The 22,568-nt window shown below is 48.9% G+C and overlaps 1 protein-coding gene across 1 annotated transcript in view; it reads right to left on the reverse strand.

Annotated features, from left to right (window-relative positions):
- Nucleotides 1–6,424: 6,424 nt before the first annotated feature.
- LOC104390425 (transmembrane protein 263-like) overlaps nucleotides 6,425–22,568 on the reverse strand; it is a 198,514-nt gene continuing 182,370 nt past the window's right edge. The window contains exon 3 of the mRNA XM_009999563.1: nucleotides 6,425–6,711. Coding sequence (XP_009997865.1) covers nucleotides 6,425–6,711 — 287 coding nt within the window. The remainder of the gene's footprint in view (nucleotides 6,712–22,568) is intronic.

A 22,568-nucleotide genomic window follows, 5' to 3' on the forward strand; every position in this document is an offset into this window, starting at 1 on the left:
CTCCTGGAGCCAAGCAGGACATGGATCCACAGAGAGATGAGACCACAGCTGGTCACATTCACCCATAGCTGCACACTCCCAGCACTAGATTCGCTCCTGGCACAAAATCACAGAATGGCAGGAGTTCTGGAGATCCTCGAGTCCAACCCCCTGCCAGAGCAGGACCACCACAGAATCTAGGGAACGTCACACAGAAATGCATCCAGATGGGTCTTGAAAGTCTCCAGGGAAGGAGACTCCACAATCTCTTTGGGCAACCTGTTCCAGTGTTCCGTAACCTTTACAGTAACACACACAGGTGTGTTTGAGCTGCTCACAGCCCAGGGCTGCCCTCCAAAGATCTCTTCCAAGCTCTGCTGCTCACCAGCTTCCAGCCTAAGCTCATACTTGGAAGAGGATGAGACTGGGTGCTGCAGTTACTTACAGGGAGCTGGGACACACTGCCTGCACTCCCACCACCTGGGTGAGGCAGGGGAAAGCTGTAACTAAATGTGATTTTTCAGCATCTTTTTCTGCCTTTAAAGACCTCTGGAGAGACAGCTTGTTAGTGGTGTTTTGCAAACCGGCTTAACATGGCAAACCTGCTCCAGCTGGGCTGCAGAAAAGGTGATTGGGGTGATACATCTGATGGCTGTTCCTCAGGGATTGCAGCTGGAGCATCTGTAATTCAGCTTTGCTGTCTGCCAAGTGACATGGCAGGCTCCAGCCCTGTGAGGAAGAATAGGATGACAGCACGCATGTGCTGTAGGGCAGGCACTTCCTCCAGCTGCCTCTCCACAGCAGGCACAGGGGCAGCTTCTGGGAGAAACCTGCACCCCGGGCACCTTCATTCAGGTGCAGGAGCAATGAGCATCCTGAGCCTGTCCCTTCCACTGCCAAACCTGCTCCTGCCACCAGCTCCGTGCTTCCCAAGCCACACTGCCCCAGCCATGTCTGCAGGCAAGGACAGAGGAGTGGGGCAGGTGGCAGAGGTGGCCATAGCCAGCCTCATCAGCTCACTGGTCTTACCGAGCAGCTGGCAGCAAAATGCCAACCAAATCAATGGCTTGATTGCCCTGTTATTAGTTACTAAATTAATCCTTTTGTCAGCACTTAACAAATGCTGAGCTGTTGGCTCCTGGCCTTGTCCCAGGGAAAGGAACAGCATGTCTGGAGACTGGTATCACACAGCCCAGCCATTGGGCTGCAATCCTCCCTGTGTGTCCACGGGAGCATCGGGTGGCTCTGCCCTAGCGGGTGCCTGCAGAGCAGGTGAGGTAGCCAGGGTGGCTGGCTGTGCCCTCCCCAGCACCTGCACTGCCTGCTAGCCAGGGAGAAAAGGGTCTGGCTGCCCCATAGGGCTCCACTGCAGCTCTGGGGAGGGATGTCAAACCACCCTGTCCTGCAGAGAAGCTGGGCTGCTGTGGGGGGAACCAGGTTTTCCCTCACTTCCTCAGCTGGGAAAAGCAGCCAATCAAACCTGCATGAAGAAACAGGTGCTGTAGAGGGAAAGTTTCCTGTTTTTGGCTGATGAGATCCCACTTTCACGGACTAGGCCAAGTCTCTCACCTGAAGGTTCTCATACACAATGGCCTTTAAACCAACACAAGAAACTGAATTTAGAAGTCTTATCTAAACCACTAAACCACTCTTACCATTCTGATCAGGAAATGTGCCTGCAGCAAAATGGCTTTTGAATCATAGTTGAAAGCCATGTCCTAGTTCAAGCAGGGACAGTTTCAGCCCTGCTTGGTGCCTCATGTAGAGCCCTTAGGGGAGAGATCTTATTTCCCAAGGAATCTCTAAAATCCTCCTTCAGCTGCGCTTCCTCTCCTTGTTTCTCCCCACTGGAAACAAGAGCCAGCAAAACCAAGGTTTTTATCCTCAAATTTTACTGTAATTAAAATACAGAGATGCAGAATATTCCCAGAAACACACTGCAAAACAAACCAAGCAAACAAATTCAGTAGGAAACCAATTACAGACAATGAAATGATAAAAAACAAAAGTGTTCTCTGGAGCCCAGCACCGTACAAGGGACCGCGTGGCCACAGTGACAGTTTTGAGTTCCCAAAGGGCACCTCAGCTCCTAGAGAAGCAGAGTCAGGCCGTGGCATCTGTCCCAGTGGCTCTGTGGCTCTCTCTAGCCGTCTCTACATTCCCACTCACACTGCTGTTTGTACAAGGGGGACTTTGCAATGGAGACACAGAAATGACCCGCCCACAGGGCTGAGAAGGGAACCAGAGGACAAGAAGTGGGTTAAGATTTTCCACACGCAAAACACAAGGGGACAGAGAGGGATGGAAGACATGCACTTCTCTCCCAGCCAGGGGAGCTGTGGGGGCAGTCACCCTCTCTGCCCCCCCAGCCAATGAGTGTGGTTGTTTAACAAAGGTCTCAGTGAGACTTTGGAGAGTCTCTCCAGGGCAATACAGAAAGTTTGGGGGGGATGAACAAGAAAGTGAAGAATAATGAGATGAGCAAAGGGAAAAGGGAGGGCGTGCCTGTGGACTCTCCTCTCAGCTGGGCTGTGTCCCATGAGCATGGGGAACATCCAGCCATGCAGGGCACAGGGCTGCATGTGTAGGGCCACATCCCACCTCTACCACAGGGACAACCAGCCCTACCATGAAGAGTTAATGACAAAAGCCTGGGGTAGAACTGGGAAGGGAGGAGGTGGTAAGGAGGCAGCCGATCTGATGATCTGACGTTTGGACCATTCGCTGGCAATCATCACTACTACAAAAGCAGGGCACCAGCCAGACATGGACCACCACCACATACCAAAACAGATATTAATCCACTTTCCTTTCTGTGTTCTTCCCTGGACAAACTCCATCTGTCCGTGCTCTGATTCAGAGTCTGTCCTAAGAAACAAACTCCCCTTTTGCTCTCCCATTCCTCACCTCAACTCACCCTCCTCACCTTCTGTCTCCTGAAAACTGGTACTCCTCCTTCAATTAAATCCCTTCAATCCTCCCCTCCACCTCAGTGCTGCCCCCTTCCTCCCCACTTTGTAGCAGACCCCCCCATCTAGTAGCAATGGGATTTATGCACAATATAGTTTTTGTGTCACTTACCACAAAGGGGTGGTGGGAGAAGGGCTGCACCAGTGGTCCAGGTGGACTCTGAGCTGGCTGGAGCCTCTGTAGTGGGTGAGCAGGAAAAATGGGGCATCCATCAGGACCCAACCCCATCTGATCCAGTTCCTACTGACCTGCAAACAAAGCTGTCAGGATGTATCTTTGCTCTAAGACGGGGAACACTGACCCTGTTTTCCTTCTACTCTGGCAATGAGAGTGACCGGAAAAACAGCCTGGGGCTGGGTCAGCTGGATGAACCGAGCAGGCCTAGCATGGTAACAAGAGACATACTTTCAGAGGCCTTTGAGTCCTGCATAGTTATGTATTCCTGAATGCCTGTTAAGTGGTGTGAGGACCTGGTTTTGAAGTAGATTTAATCTTGTGCCCCTGCCTGCTAGTTTGCTCTCTTTTGCTATTTATGGTCCATGAGTTCTCCATTAGCTGGGCTGTAAGAACAGCAATTTAGGCTGTGAGTTCTCTTCACACCTCTTCTCTCCTTCTCCAGGCCACCCCTCAAAGAAATGGAAGTTCCAGACCAATGGAAAGCTCCTTTTACTGCAAGGGTGCACAGAAGAGCAGAAATAAAATATAGGAGGCCCTCAGGACCTGCATGGTCTTCCATAGTGCACCTTCATCCCATTTTCCATGCCTCCTCTGCACACACAGTGCCTGCAGATAATGCCTTGGGAAGGATGTATTTCCTCCACCAGAAAGAGCCTGTATGGGATACAGCTTAGCTAAAAGCATGATGAGTATCCCATCACCTGCCCAGGGGTAGTAGGTGAAGTATAGCCCCTTAGGTACCATCTTCTCCTGCCTAAGGCCTAGGAGAGGCAGTTAGGAAGAAAACTTCTGTCCCCACCAGTAAGAAACTGCATCTATCTCAGAGGGTTGGTGACAGCACAGCTAGTTATGCACAAGCAGCTTTTGGGATAAGAGCTGGCTTCAGGAGCAGTCTGTGATCTGGAAAAATAAATGAGAAGTGCTCAGGGAGGGCCGTGAGCAGAGACCCATGCAGTGCAAACTGCCCTCCTGCATTGCAGGGTGGTTAAGACAAAGGAACAACAGACAAGGCTTCTTCTGGCCTTGCCAACTGCCATGAGCATCCCAGCACAGTGCAGGCACACATCAAGGCCTGATCCTTCTGTGAAGCCACTGCCTTTAGAGACAAAATCAACACGTCTGGGTCAGCTTGGCCTTCACGAGAACAAAAGAGACAGAGAAATGCACACACATACCAAATGCTGTTTCCTCTTCAAGAAACAAAGATGTAGGTTAAACCACTCTCATGCTATCAAGAATAACATACTGTGGAGATCAGCATTTTTTTGCCACTGCAAAGAGCAGGGACGACCCAGCAAAGGGTATGGAGAGAGATTAACACCAGCACGACTTGCACAGGGACACAGCAACTGAAGTCAGGCCCAAAACGTGGTTTAAAAAAGGTCAGAATGAAACTGCTTCACAAGCCCAAGAACATTCAGTAAAAATGGTGGTGGGGTGAGGGACATGTACCTAAATATTCCCTGATGTCTGAGTCCTAAGCACAATAGAGCAACCAGGAAGTGCAACAACCTTCAGTGGGAAATGCAGCTCAAGGAAGCTGGCTTCAATGTCCAAAAGATAGGGCAGAGAGTAAACAAACCACATAGATGGGAGAAAAGGGATTTTTCACATTCCTTTGGTTTCGTTAAGCTATGCTCTTGGGAAACAGAGGGGGAAACATCCTCTAAAACATCAGTTTTATTTTGACCAGGATCCTAGGGAAAACCTATAAGCTGAAGTGCCAAAGATGACTACGTAACTCCTCCCTGGCGGTGGCACAGTTTTGTTTACCTGGCTGAAGACATGTCTGTGGACTGATACATAGACACACGCTAACACTGATGCATATTTATAAACTACAGCACAAGCACTGCTTCACTTGCCTATGCATCCAACACCTAATGACCTAGGATAATCACTTGCCAAAGCCAGGAGCAGCAGAGCTAACGGTGGAGCCTGTGGCTTTCCTCATCCCATGAATTACAGGGGATCCTGGAGTGAGTAGAGTGTGACTGTGTGTGTGTGTGGGATGTCACATGGCCTCCTGAGCATCATGGCTAAGGATGGCTGTGACTCCCAGATGAATGCAAGTGTCTGGGTTTCTGCAGCACTACGAGTGTGGTGGGCTATTTAGTGCAACACGGTCATTCAGAGGAGCAGGGCTGGAGCCCTAGGAGCAGCAGGTGGAGAAGGAGTTGCTGGTGCCCTGTGAAGGCTGGCTGCTGCTGCAGAACACACAGCCCCTTAGGGAAGCATTCTCCAATGTGGTGCAGCCCACCCACAGCCAGGCCACTGCTCCTGGGCTCACAGGGAGGGCCTCCCCTGCCCCCTTGCAGCAGAACTTGGGTGGCATTTGGGAACACGCTTGCTCATGGTCACTACTGATGTCTGTGGAGTGAGAGTGTGGCCTAGAGTCAAAATGCCCCTGGTGCAGATAGGGATGCTGCCAGGACTTGGAAGGGTCAAGCCCAAGGGCCTGGTTTGTGTCTCTGTGGAGCATCACCCCCCATGCTGCGGTATCACAGAGGCCTGGCAGATGCCACTGTCAGCTCCTTCCCCAAATGGGAACATAGAGCAGCTTTCTCTCCTCCTGCTTCTCAGCAAGAAAATCTGTGCAGAAGTTGATGGCCTGTGACATCTGATACTCATGTGTGGCATCATCCCTGGAGATGCTCTGCTGAGCTTGAGGGTTCCTTCTCTGAAGGGTGCAATTCAGCCAGGGAGTAAGTGATTGGGAGCAGCTTGTGGGACGGGCACTGCAAAGAAAAGGTAAGAGGTGCAGGGCAGGAGGGAGGCTTCCCCCTCTTCACAGTATCTCTCCTTTGTGTCAATGGGACTTTCTTCTATGGTTCCCCCCAGGCAGACCCCCAAAACACACCTTCCAGAGCCAAGGGAAGGGGTGTTTCAGAGGTTGTCTTCCTGGCTGAGGCTGAATTTGACAACACAAACCACACTTCAAGCCAGGCACAATTCTTCCCCTGTTACTCCCCCCACCTCCAGACAGATGGAACCTGACACTCCCTCCCACCCCTCTGTGCTTACAAGAGCAAGAAGGGAGAAAGGAAACTGCAAGACAGAGACAACTGTGCCTTTGAAACCCTGGGAGCAGAGATGAATCCCAGTAGGTGCCTGGAGTGAAAGGCATTGACAGTGGCTCTGTGAGCTCTGAGTCAGGCAGGCGGTGCTGAGCAGGCTGCAGCCAGAGTCTGCTTGGGTGCTTGACCCTCCCTGAAGTGGCTGGTTCCAACTCAAAGAGGTGCTGTGTAGGGTGAGAGTAGGGGCAGGTTGATCTCTTGGAAGGGAGCTGCAATGGGGTTTAGTCAGCCTTGTCCTTCTTCTTTGCAGTGAAAGGGACTTTGCTGGCGACTGCGCTGCCCACGGCTCCGACGCCGCCGGTCACTGCCGAGACGCTGCCCTTCACCAGTCCAACACCAGCAGCAGGGACGCTGGTCACAGCTGTTTTGGTGAGCTCCAGGCTCTTGCTGCCCACCCAGGCAACTCCTCCCAGTGTGGCCCCCACAGCTCCTCGGGTGATACTGAACAGGCCGCCTGTCACTCTCCAGATCACTCCTGCCTGCTGCTGCGGGTGGTCCTTGCTGGCATCTGCGGGGAGAGAGAGAGAGAGAGAGGGAGAAAGTCAGAGGTGTCCATGCTGCAGACCTTCTTTGTCCCTGGACACCTCTTCCAGCACAAGAGGGCTGTGCACCATGGTGCACACTCCTGTACATGTAGTGCCTTGCAGCCCCAGACCTCTTAGTGCCTGAAGGGGGAACAAGGCCTACAGCACGGCAGGAGAGGACTTTGGGAGGGTAGGGAGTGGCAGCAGAATGGCCCTTGTGACCAAGAAGGGAAGAAGGCAGGTCAGTAACAGCCTCTAACTCGCGAGCCTCAGTGCTGCAATGCAAAGCAAATCCCACTAACAAGGGATGTAATTCCCCTCCCTGTGTGTTGGCCAACACCCATAAATCACTGAGACTAATGCCAACATACGAGGCATGAACTGCAGACAGCAACAGCTGACGTTTGTGTGGCCTGCAGGTCCTCGGAAGCATCTGTTTGGAGGCAGGTCTGTGCTGATGTCAGATGAGGAACTGAGGCACAGCACAGACCTATCTGTGAGAACTGTCATGGATCTAGGACAGATAGCAAACTGGAGGAAAGATACAGCAACACAAACGTCACCTCAGGTTGCACGAGACCTCCAGAGATCTCAGCTCCGTCTTTGATAGTGTTAAGACGGTGCTTAAGCTGCTCCGCTGTGTCACTGCTGGTTTACCTGTGCCAACTGGATCAAGGCCAGCATGCTATACCCACCCAAGCTGCCATTGCACCTGCCCACAACACTGCAGACGTAACATTCACAGCTTGCCACTTCTTGGGAAGGGGTTGACTCGGAGCTGCTACTCACGGGATTGACACCTGACAGCTCTCCCGCTGGCCTCCACGCTACCCTCTCCCTTCGCGTCAGCCAACCGTGCTGCGCGCAGGCAGCAAAGGAGGAGCTGCTCTTTTTGTGGGGCGAGGTATTTTGGGTACTACTCTGACTTCTCATTCACTACCAGTTCCGAACACGAGATAAGTTACTAATAATTGCAAAAATACAATAAAGCAATCCTGGCAGGAAAAAAAGCAAGCGGCAGCTGGGAATACAGAATCCCTGGAGCAGCAGTAGCCCTTCTAACTCATTACCTATTCAGAAGAGAGGATGCACAATGCTGATGCAGCAGGAGGGCTTTAGTCCCCTGCTAGATGCACACCCCCTTTCCTGAGAAGCAGGGAAATTACAGGGACAGAAAAGCTTTCTGAAAGCCTGCAGAAAAACATGGTGCTCAGGCCTCTGCAGTGAGTCCAGGGCAGGAGCCACGACAGCACCAGCCAGTCTCTGAGCAGTGGCACAAAGAAGGAGCCAGTCTGGCTGCACAGCCCTGTGCACAGCCTTACCCCCATCACGGGCACAGGGACTTCCCTGGCATGTGTCCCTGGGACCAAAGAGGGAGACACTCTGGCTGTGGTATCCCAGTTCAGTCACTCGCCCAGACTGGGCTGCACAAACGGACTGACTGCTCACCTAAGCAGGTGGCCAAGGTTGATATAGCTAAGAGTAGGTAGCAGAGAGCTGGAGCTGAATGCACTTTCTCTTTTGAGATCCCAGCCCTCCCATCACACTCTCCCACACTCTCAGCTCCCCCAACCTCCTCTCTTTAAAGCTCTGTTGTTTATCCAGCCTGGCAGCAGCTTCTTTCCTCAATTTTTAATAATATCCCAGGCAGCAGAAAACTCTACCTGGAAACCCCACTCCGATGTCTCCACCCACTTTCATTTCCACACAGATTAGAACCAACACTAAGGCAGGCAGCAGATTTCCTTTGCCAGCAAGCAAAGCCCTTGGGAGTGCCGTGAGGCTGGCCCAACTGCTCATCAGGTTGCGGGGCCTTCACACGCTGCAAGCCCTGGTTGATGGAGATGTCAGACCTACTCAGTCTAAGCAAACATCTTCCTCTTACTGACTTGCTTCACACCGTGTCTTTACCACATCTGCTATTCAGTGTACTTCTGCCAAGCTATCCTGTGAATCCTTCGGAGCAGAGACCATCTTCCAGTTGTCTGTGTGTCGTGCAACATAGTTGGGTCTCTAAGTGCTGCTGAAAAACAAGCTTTCCTCCTTTTTTTTTTTTTTCTTTCCTCTATTTTTTAAACAAACCAACCAGAAATCTGACAGAAAATACACAGCAGCAGCAGCAGGGCACAGATTTTATCTTTGGAAGCACCAGCTGCCCCAGGGTGCTGGATGCACATGGCTGAAGGGACAGCCTGACCTTGCCACACGATCGGAGCTACTGCCTGTGCTACAAGCACTGGGGTGGATGGGAGGCCAGCTACTGATGCTGGGAGCTCTCAGGTTGCACCAAGCCATCTGTGGGAAAGGAGGATTTTCCCAGCCTCTTAGGAAACATATTAAGACGTCTTCACATTCAAACTGCTAACTTTTAGGCACTTAACACAGAACTTTAAGTAAGGTGATTTGATTCCTCTGGCTCCATTTCTAGCCAGGGAAGAGAAGGGGGCTTCTTCAGAGGAGGCTGCAAACAGTAGCCGAACCTAGACTAGGCATGAGGCTGAGTTAGGCTATGTGATGATCCTTTCCCATGTATTTTTGTACTGGATTCTTTTAAATTCTGTGGATTTTGGAGTCTTCTCAGAGTCATAGGTTTTCCCTTGAGCTTCTCCCAGGCTGTACAGGGGTCTCCCTTGGGCAGGTCTCAGGACACTGCTTGTGAGGAGTCTGGTGTTCACCAGCTCTGATTACTTGGAGTAAGCCTTAGGTTACATTCCTGTTTGATAACCAGGGCAGCAAAATGGAGTTTGAGTGCTGAGGTTCTGGTGCAGCATAAGTAGTTACAGTTCTACCTGGTATATAATGTATTGCTTGCCTATTCCTCAACAATTTATTGAAGTGGCTTTTTCTTCACCTCTCTCTCAAAGCTGCTGAGACCCTGTTGACTCCATACCCAGTTCAGTTGCCTGCCCCTCCAGCTGCTGCACACAGCTTATCTCACACAGCCATTTTTGTGTTTTGTCTTCAAACTGAGGGTGGGAAGAACAGAGGGATGCAGAAATTCATATGACTGTAAAGCAGGACTCTGCTCAGCAAAAATCAGACTGGTCCTACAAATGAACACCATCCTCAGAGGAGAGCAGGTCTCCTCTTCCTGTTCCCCTCTCCAGGGATCCTTAGTGTCCCATCAGAGGACTGCAATGCAGAAGCTCTGGGCATTCAACAGCTACTGGTGTTCTCAGCTGCAGAACCAAGAGCTGCATCAATAATTTGCCTGGTCTCCAAACATTAAACTTCTGTCTGAGGCTACCTGGAACCCTTCTGTAGAATGATTTAGGCTTCTGTCCACATTTCAATTGATCTGGGGCTGCTGGGGCTGCCCAGCTATCTGAACAACACTAGTGTGAAAATCTCATGGATGATCTGAGAATGCTTGCAGGTGGATAGCCCAGGGATCAGAGAGAACAAGGCAACTGCAGATGAGATTGAGGGGCTATGTTAAAAGAGCTAAACGTATTGGAGAAAGTGTCAGGAAATACTAATGAAGAAAGACAAGGACAAAGGGTCTTCCTGATTAAGCTAGGCAGAGACAATGAAGCTGCAGCACACTGGAGCACCAGAGCTTGCATGCTGCCTGCACCTGGTCTGCAGCCACTCTCATGGTCCTTAAAAATCCACAGGTAGCAGGGAGGAGGGATGGAGGACCCGGTCCTAGGAGGGTGGGAGGCTGTGCCAGAAGCATTCCCACAGCTCCAACACAGAACAGAAGCTGTACCATAAGTATCCCAAATAAACTCAGGTTTGAACAGATCTGAAAAGAGAAAGAGAAATCTCTTGTGACCTCAAGCACAAGGGGCCACATCCTAACCTGGCTGTAAGATGAAATGGGTCACATTTGTTCTATACTCCAGATGATGTGTTGAAAGCTTTCTAGCCATCTCCAGTTAGTTTGCCTTCAGAACTGCAATAAACCCCACAGTAAGCTGTCATGTAAGATAAGCATCAAATTTACAGTGCAAATTAGTCTCTCAGACAATGGAGTGAGCTAAGCATTTTGTTGGCACGGAGAAGCCCAGATTAAGGGCAAGACAGACAGGAGAGATGAAATACACAAAATAATCAGAGAGACAGACACACAGCCTGAGCAGGGGAACAATTCTGTTCCCTGGAGCCTGCTGCAGCCCATGATTCTTATGAAAGCTCTTCACCATCTGCCAAGCCTTTTTCCTGTCCATCAATGACCTGGCCTTTTCAAGGGTCCCTTCAGCTTCACTTCACCCCATCAGCTTAGAACAGAAGAAGGTGTCAAAAAAGAGATGAATAAAAGGCACTCCTTTATGAATGCTGGCTCACTGGATTGGGGTTGGCACCCCCCACACCTGGCTCTCCTCCTTGCCCACAGCCCCCAGCCCTCTGCAGCCCCCACTGGCTTCTCCTCTCCAGAGCAGGAGCCCTGCCTGCTGGGGCAGAACCAGGTCTTCTCATCTGATCCTGACAGCACCTAGGACCCAGGGCAGAAGTGAGACCAGTTTGTCACTAATAACTGATACAACCTTCAGAGCTGCCACAGCAACTCCTCAGGGCTTTGCGTTTATTTTGTGCGACACAACCATAGCCTGTGCTGGGGCTGCTACAAATGGCACAGGCATTATCCCTCCCCTTGGCCCCTGCCAGCAGGTGACAGGACAGGCAAGGAGAACTCTTTACTTTAAAAGGGACTCATACAAGTTGCTCTTTCCTACTAAGTTGTAAAACCAGTCCCAAGTCAGGAAAGCTGTGTCAGGGAGTGGCATGTATGGTTTTACATCTTCAGGACACTTCCATCCCTGCTGGGCTCCAGGCGAGGGAGCTGGGCTGGCTCCAAGACCAAAATGTCAACAGTCAATGTCATCAGTCTGTCCCTCAGCAGACAAGAGGAAGGGATGGGGTCATTAGTTCAAGCCTGAATTACACCTCTGGCAGCTATTAAGCGACCACTGGTGGATTCACGCAGGTTCTCCTACCTAGAAAAATGTTTGGTCTGGAGGAACAAGCAAGGGGTAGAGGGTCAGCTACTCAGTCTAGTCCCAGCTTTACCCAGCTGATTTTTAAGCAACGCTGAGCAAATTGTTCTGACCTTCAGTGCCTCTGCACCACTGTGATTGAGAATGTGTGATTTTCTAAAAGCCTTAGTTGTTGAGTCATAAAAAAGCACGTATAGGAGAGAAGTTTCCAGTCCTGATATTTCTTGGAGAAAAACCTGAAACTCTGATTCAAGTGCACTCTTAAGGCTCTGAGAACCCCAAAAGGATTATTGTTATTTTTAACTTTGTGATATTTCCAAGCCTACCTCAATTTGAAACGCATGGGGCTGGCATTGCTACTTCTCTTCCTCTTCTGTAAAGTGAAGCTGAAGTTAATGATCCGTATTTCCTTGTATTGCTGCACTGTCATGAAGGTTAATTAGGTACAGTTGGTGCAGTGCTTTAAATGGGGAAATTGTATTTGTATCATTGTGACTGGCGCTGACAGATTCCTGTTGACATTCTCAGTGGAGATGCCAATGACAACTTCCAATTTCTCTCCGAAGAGGTTTCTGGTTTCCAGAGAAGTCACAAAGGTAAGAGAAAATCTTGCCCCCTCTCCATGAACACCAGCCTGCTGTGGAGCTGCACAAGTTTATCCTGTAGCTGCGACTTTCCATTTGGGCAATACACTCCTCTTCTAGCACAAGGAGCTGAAACAAGCAGAGACCATTCTGACTGCTGGGTCACAAATGAAATCTTGCTGTACACTGCCTGGCAGGGCCCTTCTCCAGGGAATGGCTAACACCACCTTCTTTCAAGCCTCCTGCTTGCAGCTGGAGGAGGCTTAGCTGACCCTTGAGAGGTCTGAGATGAAGGAACTCCTGTTCATGTCCTTTCTGTCATTTTAGTATCAAAGATCTATATCCTGCAGTGTCACAGGTAAAGCAGGCACAACAAAATGTTAATTCTTTAAACACTTGTGCTTCACTCCTGCCACCAATCCCATGCCACAGCTGGCTGGGAACAGCTTCCCAGGCTCAGCAGCTGTGCTCTCCCTAGCCCTGTGCTGCCCAGACACGGAATGCTACAAACCAAGACGGCTGCCACCAGCAAAAAAGCCTAGAAATGCCACATGGAGTTTAGCCTTTGAGCTTTAAACTTCAGCTCTGCAATCAGCAAGACATACTCGCCTCTCTCTCTGCAACACGATCGTCTGGGAAGCTGCTGCACACAGCAAAATGAGGGCAGCTGTCTCCACAGCCTGGCTCATCCCAGGGCTCTTCACTGGCACAATGAGCTTTAATTGTTCCTTGCACATGCCCCAAGAACAGTATTAACTGCTGAAGCATCTACCTTGAAGCACTGAGAGACAGGGTTCAAGAGGGTAAATGGACAGTGATATGGAGTGGCTTGTTTTTCTTGGCTGAGCCTTCAGGGAGAAGCAGTCTGAGCTCTGACTCTGGAATTGTGAGGCTTAGAGTTGGTTGGGAGTTTTCTGTTTTTTGTTGGGAAGCATCATGTCACCAAACCAGAAATTGTTTGTAAAGACACAGTAGTACTGTTGAAACTTCCACTGAAAAGAGACTACCAGTGCTTTCAATACCAGGGCCAAGATCTGCCCAGAGATGGGTTTCTTATTCTTGCAAAAAACCCAGCAGTTCCTTTGCTTTGCCTTCCTGCAGAAGACGACTGTTTTCTTGATCCAGAAATATCTTGATATAGCTCTTTTATATAGCTGTTACACTCTGTAAGGAATAGCCAGAGCTCCTCTTCAGCCAGAATACTCTGGAACACGTTTTGATTCTTAATTTCTTATTTCTCCTCTAGGTTTACAAGACTTCAGCTACCCTGAGGCATAGACGTGGTCTCTAAGGAGGCTGAAGATGAGATGTCCCACAGCCATCTCATGCCTTCTGCTATAGTAAAATGCAAGTGAGTTGCAGGACTAACTACTAGAAAGAACATGGATTAGGGAGGAGCCTGGAGACTCAGCTCACTGCTGACCTGTTGTGTAACAGCTACATCTCCTCTGCTTCCTCTCTGCCTTACTGGCCTGTTTTAGCCATGGCTGGTGTGACTGCCCAGAGAACATGCAGGGGATCCACACAGCCAGAGCAGAAGGGGCTGGGGAATTCAAGAGCCCACTCTCTGCAGAGAAGAAACTAATGAGCACTGATTGGCCTGATGGTGTTTCTCAGATACAATCTCCCTGCTCCCACTGGGATCTCCCATACTTAACTTCTCATCCTCAAAGAGAAAAAAGTACAACAGCTGGCTTAAGGAGACCCTTGTCTCATTCAAAGCAAATGTCATCTCCCACCACAGTGTACTGGTCGTAAGAAAGATGAGCCCACAGGAGAGTCCTAGAGCAAAGATACAAGTGCCATCGCCTACTTGGGAAGAAAGAAAACTGGACATGCCATTTCTATCTCCATTGCAACATCTCTTTTTCTCAATGTGGAATATATACAATAGGTCAGGCTTTTGCTATTGGCCATGAAGGTTGCTAAAAAAACCTACAGGCCACTGAAAAGAGGGGAGAGATAATCCTGAAAGGCATGAGATTTCAGCTTAGCCCAGAGGACTGTGTGCAGCGGCTGCTTCCTCCCCTCCCAGTTCTGTGCAAGAAAACACAATGGTGCATTATGGTAGGTATGAACAGCAAGGGACAGCTGTCAGCTAGGCTGTACCTTCACTCTCACTTGTGTTAAAAGCATTACAAGTGGCCACCAGACTTAGTTTGAAATTTATGTCTCTGTCTGCCTTCAAGTTCCACCCTCTGTGCCATGTACAAGCTCTTGAATCAATCAAGGGGCTTGCTTAAAAGCCTGGAAAAAAAAAAAGGAGAAGGTAAAGCTGCACCAATGGTTCCTTTTCCTAGGAGTTTCATCACTATGACAGTGAGATTTTGGTTCACAAGGAGTGGAATCAGCTTTTGCTGTGAATATGTGCTCTTGGTTTCACCTAAGGATCTGTGAGTAGAAATAGAATAATCCAGTAGACTTGAGGATTTTCAGTGGCCTCAAGTTTTAAAAGTCTGAGAAGGAGAGCTTCAGGACATTCAATTTTATTCCTTACAAACAACCCTTCCTAGCATTTGTGCCCAGGCTGAAGAGACCATCTTTTTAAGCCTGCTCTTTGACCCATGATAGCTCAGCTCTTGTCAGGGCACATCACCCACTCTATCAATTCTGCAACAGTGGTTGCAGGTTCTTCGCTGAGCTGCTTTCAGCTGCTTGTGATAGTTAGTAGAGGGCACAAAAAGTTCCCAAATGAATCAGAGGCTCTTGTTAAACAGCTTTGTTAATTCAGCTCTGATTAAGACGCAGGAGAAAAAAAAAATCAATATTTGTAAAATGAAAAAGAACAAAATCCATAGAGAAACAAGGGTCATTTTCACGGTTCTCTGAGACCCTCACAAACAATGGAGAGTACATAACATAATCCAAGCTTAGTAAGAAATCACTTTTCTTCCATGCTCTAGTGATACCCAGTGGTTTTTAAACAAAGGCAGACTCCTCTGTCCAGTGAGGCTAGAAGTCCTTCCCAGGAAAATTCTGCTAACTCACAATTTATCAAAAAGTTTGGTCTCAGCTGCAGTTTGGGAATGGGCATGGGAGTGATGCCAAGATCAGACATCAAAAGTCTGCTCTGCTCGTTCATCAACTGCTCTGAATATCTTGTGTACTCTGCCACCTTACTATAAAGGCTTAACCTCTCTACCTTCTAGAAACACATTCTTGTCACTTAAGCATTTTACAGCTGAGAGAGCTGAGAATTTGTCCAAAAGTCCTCCCAGTAAAGTTGGGAACATATCCTGCCTTTCTACTAGGGGAGCTACTAGGGGAGGGCCCAGGTTCAGGCATTTCCTCTTCCCATTCCTGGAGCAGCTGAGCAATAGGTGCTGATGCTTTCCAGCAGGATGGTTGGCACCAGTGAGAAATACAGAAATTCCCCATTTATTCTGATTATGTGCTCCCCACCTCTCTCCAAGGCACATAGAGAAACTGAAGAAAAAAACAGACAGTAGCTCAAAAATCAGAGCCACAAATTCTAAGTGAATTAACGTCTGAGTGGAAGATTTTTTGACTCAGAGAAACGACCTGTTCCTCCTAGGAGCTATCCAGGAATCTTTCTGTCCACCCAAAGGATAAGAAGGCAGTTAAGCTAAAAGCTGTGTGCCAGAGAAGCAGCTCAGCGGGGGATTTACTGGGGATGCACAGATATGCTGACCTGCTCCAGCATGCCAGCAACAGGCAGGAGATGGCCTTTGTTATACTGCTGGTGGTAGGTGTTCCATGGCATAGTCACAAAAACTCCTTCCCCACCCCAGCTGCCAAGGGGAGAGCCCTGCAGCCACAAGTGGACAGGTGTGCTGCCTTTGGGAGCAAAGAGAGGCAGAGCAAGCAGGCAGAGCATTCCTCCCCCACAGCCAAGCTGAACGGGGAAGGACAGGACTCAGTCATGCCTCAGATGATTAGGTCTATTCCAGTGCAAAAATCACATCCCAGCTCTAAACACAAACCTCTCGCATGTCCTCTCGCCTCTGTCACTTCACAGTGAGCCAGCAGGTCCTACTCATGTTCCTGGTCAGCCTGCCACCTGGAGATCTCAGCCCGGAATGCATACATTAGAAACAGCACTAACACTGTCCAAGGAAACATCAAACCTCCTTCTCTGTGCTGCAGAAAGAGCTGCTGCTTAGGAGCAGGAAGCTGTGAGCGTGACAGTTCCCTTTGCTTCCTTCCATATTCATGTTTTTACTCTTTCCAGGGCAGATTTTCATACGGCACAGCAGGGCTCCCACACACACTTGACTTCCCAGTGACTACTGAGGGGCTCTGCCTGGTGCTGCAGGTAAACTATTTCTTCTTTGATGCCAAGGCAGAACTGTCACAGAGCCACGATCTAGTTTGGCTCACAGACATGTTGGCATATCCAGGCCTTCCTTTGAGATTAGTGCTTCATGTAGTTGGATGAATATCTGGAATCAGAGAGACTCCTGCCCACCTCCTTGGTGCAGCCACCAGCTCAGCCCCACACGCTCAGCCCCTCTGCAGAGGTGCAGCAAAGCTTGCTTTTCCTCACCACCAAGCAGTGATAAAGAGGTTCTACTTTATCTCAAAGGGAGAAGTCCCTGTCACCTCTTAGCTTTCTCCCAAGTCAGTCCTGACTCTAGCTTGGGGTATCCTCTGCCACTCCCTGGAAAACACTGCTTGACCTTAAGGAACCAGAATCAGAGTGTGTGTGCAGGCAGAAAGCCTGATTCCCTCCCTGCTTTGTTTCTAGCTCTCCTGAGGAGCTTCTAGTGCAGTGTACTTCTGTGGCACTGGGAGGGGGAGGTGTCAAACCACCTCCCACCAGTTTTAGCAGGACCTTCCTTAACTCAAAGATAACCCTTCAGCCTGGTGAATTCAGTTCTCAGCAGGGATTTCCTCCAAGACCAGGATCAGATATACTGCTAATACTTCTGCCCTTCTTCACTTTACCAACTGCTGAAAACCCTCCCATATGACCCAGAGGGATAGCAATGTGCTGGGGGGAAGGCTGAAAGCCTGGGGAACCTGAGCCCCCTCTGGGATCACTGCCCTTCTCTGGTACCTACTCTGTTTTGAATCAAGGCCAAGGAAAGCCAGGTCTTGCTGTCAGAGCAAAAAGCTCAGTGGAAAAAATTCACCTGCACACCAACAGCAGCCTTTCAGGTCTCCATGTTAAGACAGCATTAAATGTCTTGATTCTGCAATATAGCCCAGCCTGGCAAGGCTGTCATGCTTTTGCTGTCAGGAAATGTAGGGCAACATCACCTTCCTCCACAGACTCCTCTTAAATTTTCCTCTGCAGTTCTGTACCCATGGGAAGCAACAGGGCAGAATGACTGACTCCTTTAAAAATGAGGAAGCATCCAAGGGTGCTTTCAAGTACCACAGTATAGAGCTGTGGCATCTGTGTTTTGGGTACCCTCCCAGCTTTCACATCAGTGTGTCCAGCTCAGCTTGTGGTGTACAGGCAGGCACATGCTACCCTCATTCTTGACTGGACAAAATCTTCAGAAGCTCCAGATCCTAACCTGCTACACTCTAGCTTGGCTAGTGCATTCATTACAGAAACTCATTTGCACCTTTATTTTCCTCTGTTTGCTTCCAATCAGATGCATACAGGGAACGACTGGAGTGGAATGAATCTAATCAGAGGTTGATGCCATATCAGAAATCCCATCAAGTTATCTTCCAGTCCAAACATGCCCTTCACTGCAAGAAAACACCTTGTCATGGCCTGGAGAATCCCTGTGTATATTGTGTCCCCAGCAGGGATTCTTAATGGGCTCAGAAGCCAGAAACTGGGTTTTATTTTGGAATGTACAGGCAAAAATCCCTTCTATTTAAATACCCTCCTAGCTCTTAAGGGTGTTTTTCTAGACTTTTTTTCCTAGCAATAAACTAAGTCTGTATTAAGGAATTCCAGGCAGAGAAATCTTAATTCTCCAACAATGTTACAGCAGAGCCCAAAAGGCCCAGGAGACCCTGCACACACATTTCATGCCTGCTGTGCACAAGCACACATCTGCTCAAGCGAAAGCTTCAGCAGTAGGACATTTGGAGTCCTAGTCACCACTCAGCCAGAACAACCCAAGGGGGCCACTTCAACCCTCAGACATCTTCAACTTGGAAAATCCAGCTGACACCACCAACCCTAGCCCAGGCTGCAGCACTTAACGCTCCTAAATGCTGCATCTTGTTTCTGAAACGGACTAAAAGGGATGTGGCCTCTGATCCACACCCTCCAAATTTCTGCTTAAGTTTCATCAAACCTCCTGTGGCCACATTCAAGCATCCTTCCAGCTAGGGGCCATCCTGAACACAGACAGATGCTGTCTGCTGAGCACTAAAGGCTTCTCTTCCCCTACAGCAACAACTGGTCTGTCTGAACTCTAGCTGGCTGATGGCAGCACCTGGATGCCATCCAAAGACAGTAAGTTTTTTGCAGCTGAATATGTTTAGTAGTCCCTCTCCTAGGGCACAGTCTCCATTACATAGCTGTTGTTTATGACCCCAATTATCTCCCAGAAACTGGTCCTTGCCTGCAGTTAATAACCCAGGCTAAGTGATCAACCGTTAGGACTCCAGCAAACTGGTTGTTAACTTCTCTGTCGACCAAGTTCAGAGTCTTACTGCTATTAGAAACTCAGATTAACGATGCATAACAGACATGAACTCTCCTGTGACAGCCATGTGAGGCCAGATGAGGGGGAAAAGAGTCACTCCTTTTTCCTGGAGGTATCATCTGAGCAGGGAGGAGACGAGCTCTCCTTTAACTCCCTTCTCACCCTTCCTGATGTCTGGGAGATGACAAAGAACATCCTATTTTGCAGAACACTCTACACTTTCCTTGGGACCTGGATCATGTGGGCAGATCTATCTGTAAAATGGGCTCACTTTCCAGAAACTGCTTTCAGGGACCTCTTCCAAACTGCAATTCCTACCCTAGTATTTCAGATTTCCAGCAGTAACAAGGGTAGGCTAATACTGCAAACACCCACAGAGCATGAAAATGAGAGCCAGCGTGCACTGTGTAGAAATGAATCTCAGATTTCAAGGGGACATCTATGCTCAGTAACAGATGTATTGTCAGCCTTTCCCAGCCTACTCCTCACAGGCTGATTTGTAAAGCAGCCCTCCAACCACTCATCAGAAAACAGTAGTTCCAATTCAGAAACCACTTACCTTTCACAGCTCTTTCTTGTCTTCTGAATGCTAATGGGAGACCATCAGCCTCACATTCACAGGCTCACAAGGGCCACTGGGTATCTTATAGGACATAATTTTCTCAAGAGATTCAACACCCTCACTCCATAAAGCACAGAGGTCTGATCTTGGGGATTTACCACCATGGTCTTGGGCAGCCAGTCTGTCCCAGTCCACACAGAGACACTTCAAGAGCACCAGAAAAATAAACCTAGACAGTGCAGCTGTGCAACTGTGGGGCACTGGGACAAAAGGACAATGGAATGGGAAGGGGGAAAGTGGCTAAAACAAGAGCAAGGATTCCTGGTTGGTTATGTACAACATTAGGAGATGGTGCATACAAATGACTTTGGATGCAGTGAGGTCACTGCCCCAGTCTTGGAGGGAGACTGTCTCCTCCTTCCACCAAGATATGCAGAGAACAAGGGAAGGAACAGGGCACTGCTTGCTGAAGGTTATTCTGCAGTCATCCTCTCCTGCTCAAATGCCTGCCCCTCCAGCTCTCCTCTGACACCTGAGGAGCCAGCACTGGGACAGCTAACATACAAGACCCTCTTCTCAAAATCTGCCATATGAAGTCTAAAAGACATTTATTCTCCTACCACTCCATACATCAGCTAGGAAAAGGCAGACAAGAAAGGAAACTGTTTGGAACAAAATAATGCACCTTTCCCCAACTGATCAACTGCTGGAAGATAGAAGTTGACAACTGTGTGTCACCAGGGGTGAAAGGCAGGTGAGGATGGATGTCTCTGTGCTATCGGAAGATGGTGAAGGAGGACCCAGTGACAGTTAGAGGAAGTAATAGATTTTTTGGTAAGGAGGGTGCAAGGACTGTCCTGCAGTGATGGAACAGCACTCAAAGAGTGGAACATTTCCTGCAAAAATTTGTTAGTGCTTTTTCTGTCCTGCCCAGTCCTTCCCCAGCCACAATCCCCATAACCATGCAAACATGGTGACACTTGCTAATGAAAGTGCAGCACTATTTATTGTGTGTGGCAGCCATTAACAGAGAGGCTCTGTCAGCAGACACCCGAGCACCCAGCTGCCCCACAGAGGTACATGAAGTGCAACTGCAACAGGCAGAAACAAATGGTTGTGGTGTGAGGCCATGCCTGGCAGTCCATGGTCACCAGCTAGTGACCACATAACAACTCCTGTGGGCCTGCCTGGTCTGGAGGGGAGCTGAGTGGCTGCTGAGTCCTCAGCTGCTTCCATCAGGGCTTTGCAAGAGCGACGTGGCCACCACTCCCAGGGCTGGTCAGGCAGCTTTTGAAAACATACACTTTTATCCTTATGCTGAGATTTACTTATTCATGTATTCTCAACAGAAGCACTAACGGCCATAATTGGATCCATTACTGGGGTTATTAGAGCTCTCAGTCACTGCCTCTGCAGCCTCGTGTGCTGCTGGGGAAACACAGAGGAAGAACAGGGCAGAGGCACGGCCAGGGGCAGGGGCTTTAAAAATTCGCTGAGTTGTTGCTGTGGCAACTAAAACAAAATTTCTGGCAGGGACTGTGATGTGTGGGGAACTGTAAACTTCTCCATTCGTGGAAAACATTGGTCATGTCTCTGAAAGTGAGGTGGAGGAAAGACAGAAAGAAGGGCTCTTTTCAGCGACTGCCACAGCCAAGTGCCAAAAACGGTCTGCTTGCAAATTTATCCTTATGGCAAGCCCTGCTGACAGTTGGATTCTGCATACCAGGGCTTCCCAGGAGCCAGTGCACTGAGACAGAGCTGGTGTGTATTGAAGAGCACTTCTAGGTATTCAGTCCTGCTGGTCTTCATTGTCAGGAAAGCAGCTGAACCACTGTACAGACTCAGACAGTGCTGGAGTCCAACTGCATCTACCTTCACTTGTCTCTACCCCACAACCTATCAAGAATGTCCATGGAAAATGAAGCTTGTCTAGGAATTGACTTCCATTGAGACGATAGATTCTGGAACACCAAACTTTCCATCCATAAACAGTAGGAAATGGAAAAACAGTGGTTAGGTCTGGAAATACTAAAATTTGGATAGAAAGACTGAAGCTGATCTCAGGAAATACTGTCAATTTTCAAGATACTCAGTCCTCTCTGAGCTGTCAGGACTGCTGGATGAATTGTCACATATCCTGACAAACTCCAGAATGTGTCCACTACTTTAACATCTCAACATGGGTTGCAAACTTTCAGATTCAGCATCTTAGGTTCACGTGTAATTACTATGTAGGGCCTGCAAAATCAGTGTTGATTTAATGTTGGTTGATTTAATGTTGATTGATTTAATGTTGATTTAGGTTAAACAAGCTGGGCTGTGCCACTTATTTAATTTTCTGGGAGATCTTCCAGTTCATATCTGAGCCTGTTTAGCTAGCAAAGTCCAATACCTTCTGCTCCCCACCTTTCCTGCTCAAGAGTCATGGTTAGTCAGTTGTTACTTATGAAGTAATTCATTTAGTTTGGAAAAACAGATGCCTGATGCAAGACTCTGAATTCTCTCAAGTCCAGTGTATACGTTGGAGATACCAAATGGGCACTTTGCAAAAAGATTCAAGAGTGACAGCAGATGCTGCAAGCAGAAAATCTGCCTACTGAGAAATATTGTATAGGCAAAATGATTAATGAAGGTTTCGGTTTTTCTCTGGAGTCAGCAGCTGAACTATGAAGACTTTATTGCAAGTAAGACTCGCTTGGTGGGGCTGCTTTCCACCGTGAGGGGAGAAGCAGAGGGAATGGGAGGACAAAGACAAGGGACTGGCATCGGGTCAGTGTGGGGAAGCTGCACCCAGCAGCCCCACTGTAAAGCTGCTGGTCTCCTCTCCTCTCTCCCCTGGTGTCACAGAGGCTCATGGCTTCCTGACCGTGGCCCTCATGGCTCCCACGACTTCACTGCATTAATAACCTTCGTGAGAATTTTTCAGCTGCCAAAGAGTAACCTGAAGAAAACCCCACCCAGGAGCTATGAAACTGCACTATTGCCAAAGGGCAGCTCAACACAGGGCAGGAAAGAGGCCCCGATTAAGTGCACAGGTCTTTAAATAGACACCCTGGGTCTGCTCTGTGCAGCATTAAGGATCGTGGTGACTTTCTGAGGTCAAGGTAAAAAATGAGTACTTTCAAAGCTCAGTGAAGCTTATGCTTATAATACAACTGTAATTATCCTGTTAAT

The sequence above is a fragment of the Chaetura pelagica genome, unplaced genomic scaffold (genome assembly GCF_000747805.2).
Source record: "Chaetura pelagica isolate M959 unplaced genomic scaffold, ChaPel_1.0 scaffold55, whole genome shotgun sequence".
Taxonomy (NCBI): Eukaryota; Metazoa; Chordata; class Aves; order Apodiformes; family Apodidae; genus Chaetura; species Chaetura pelagica.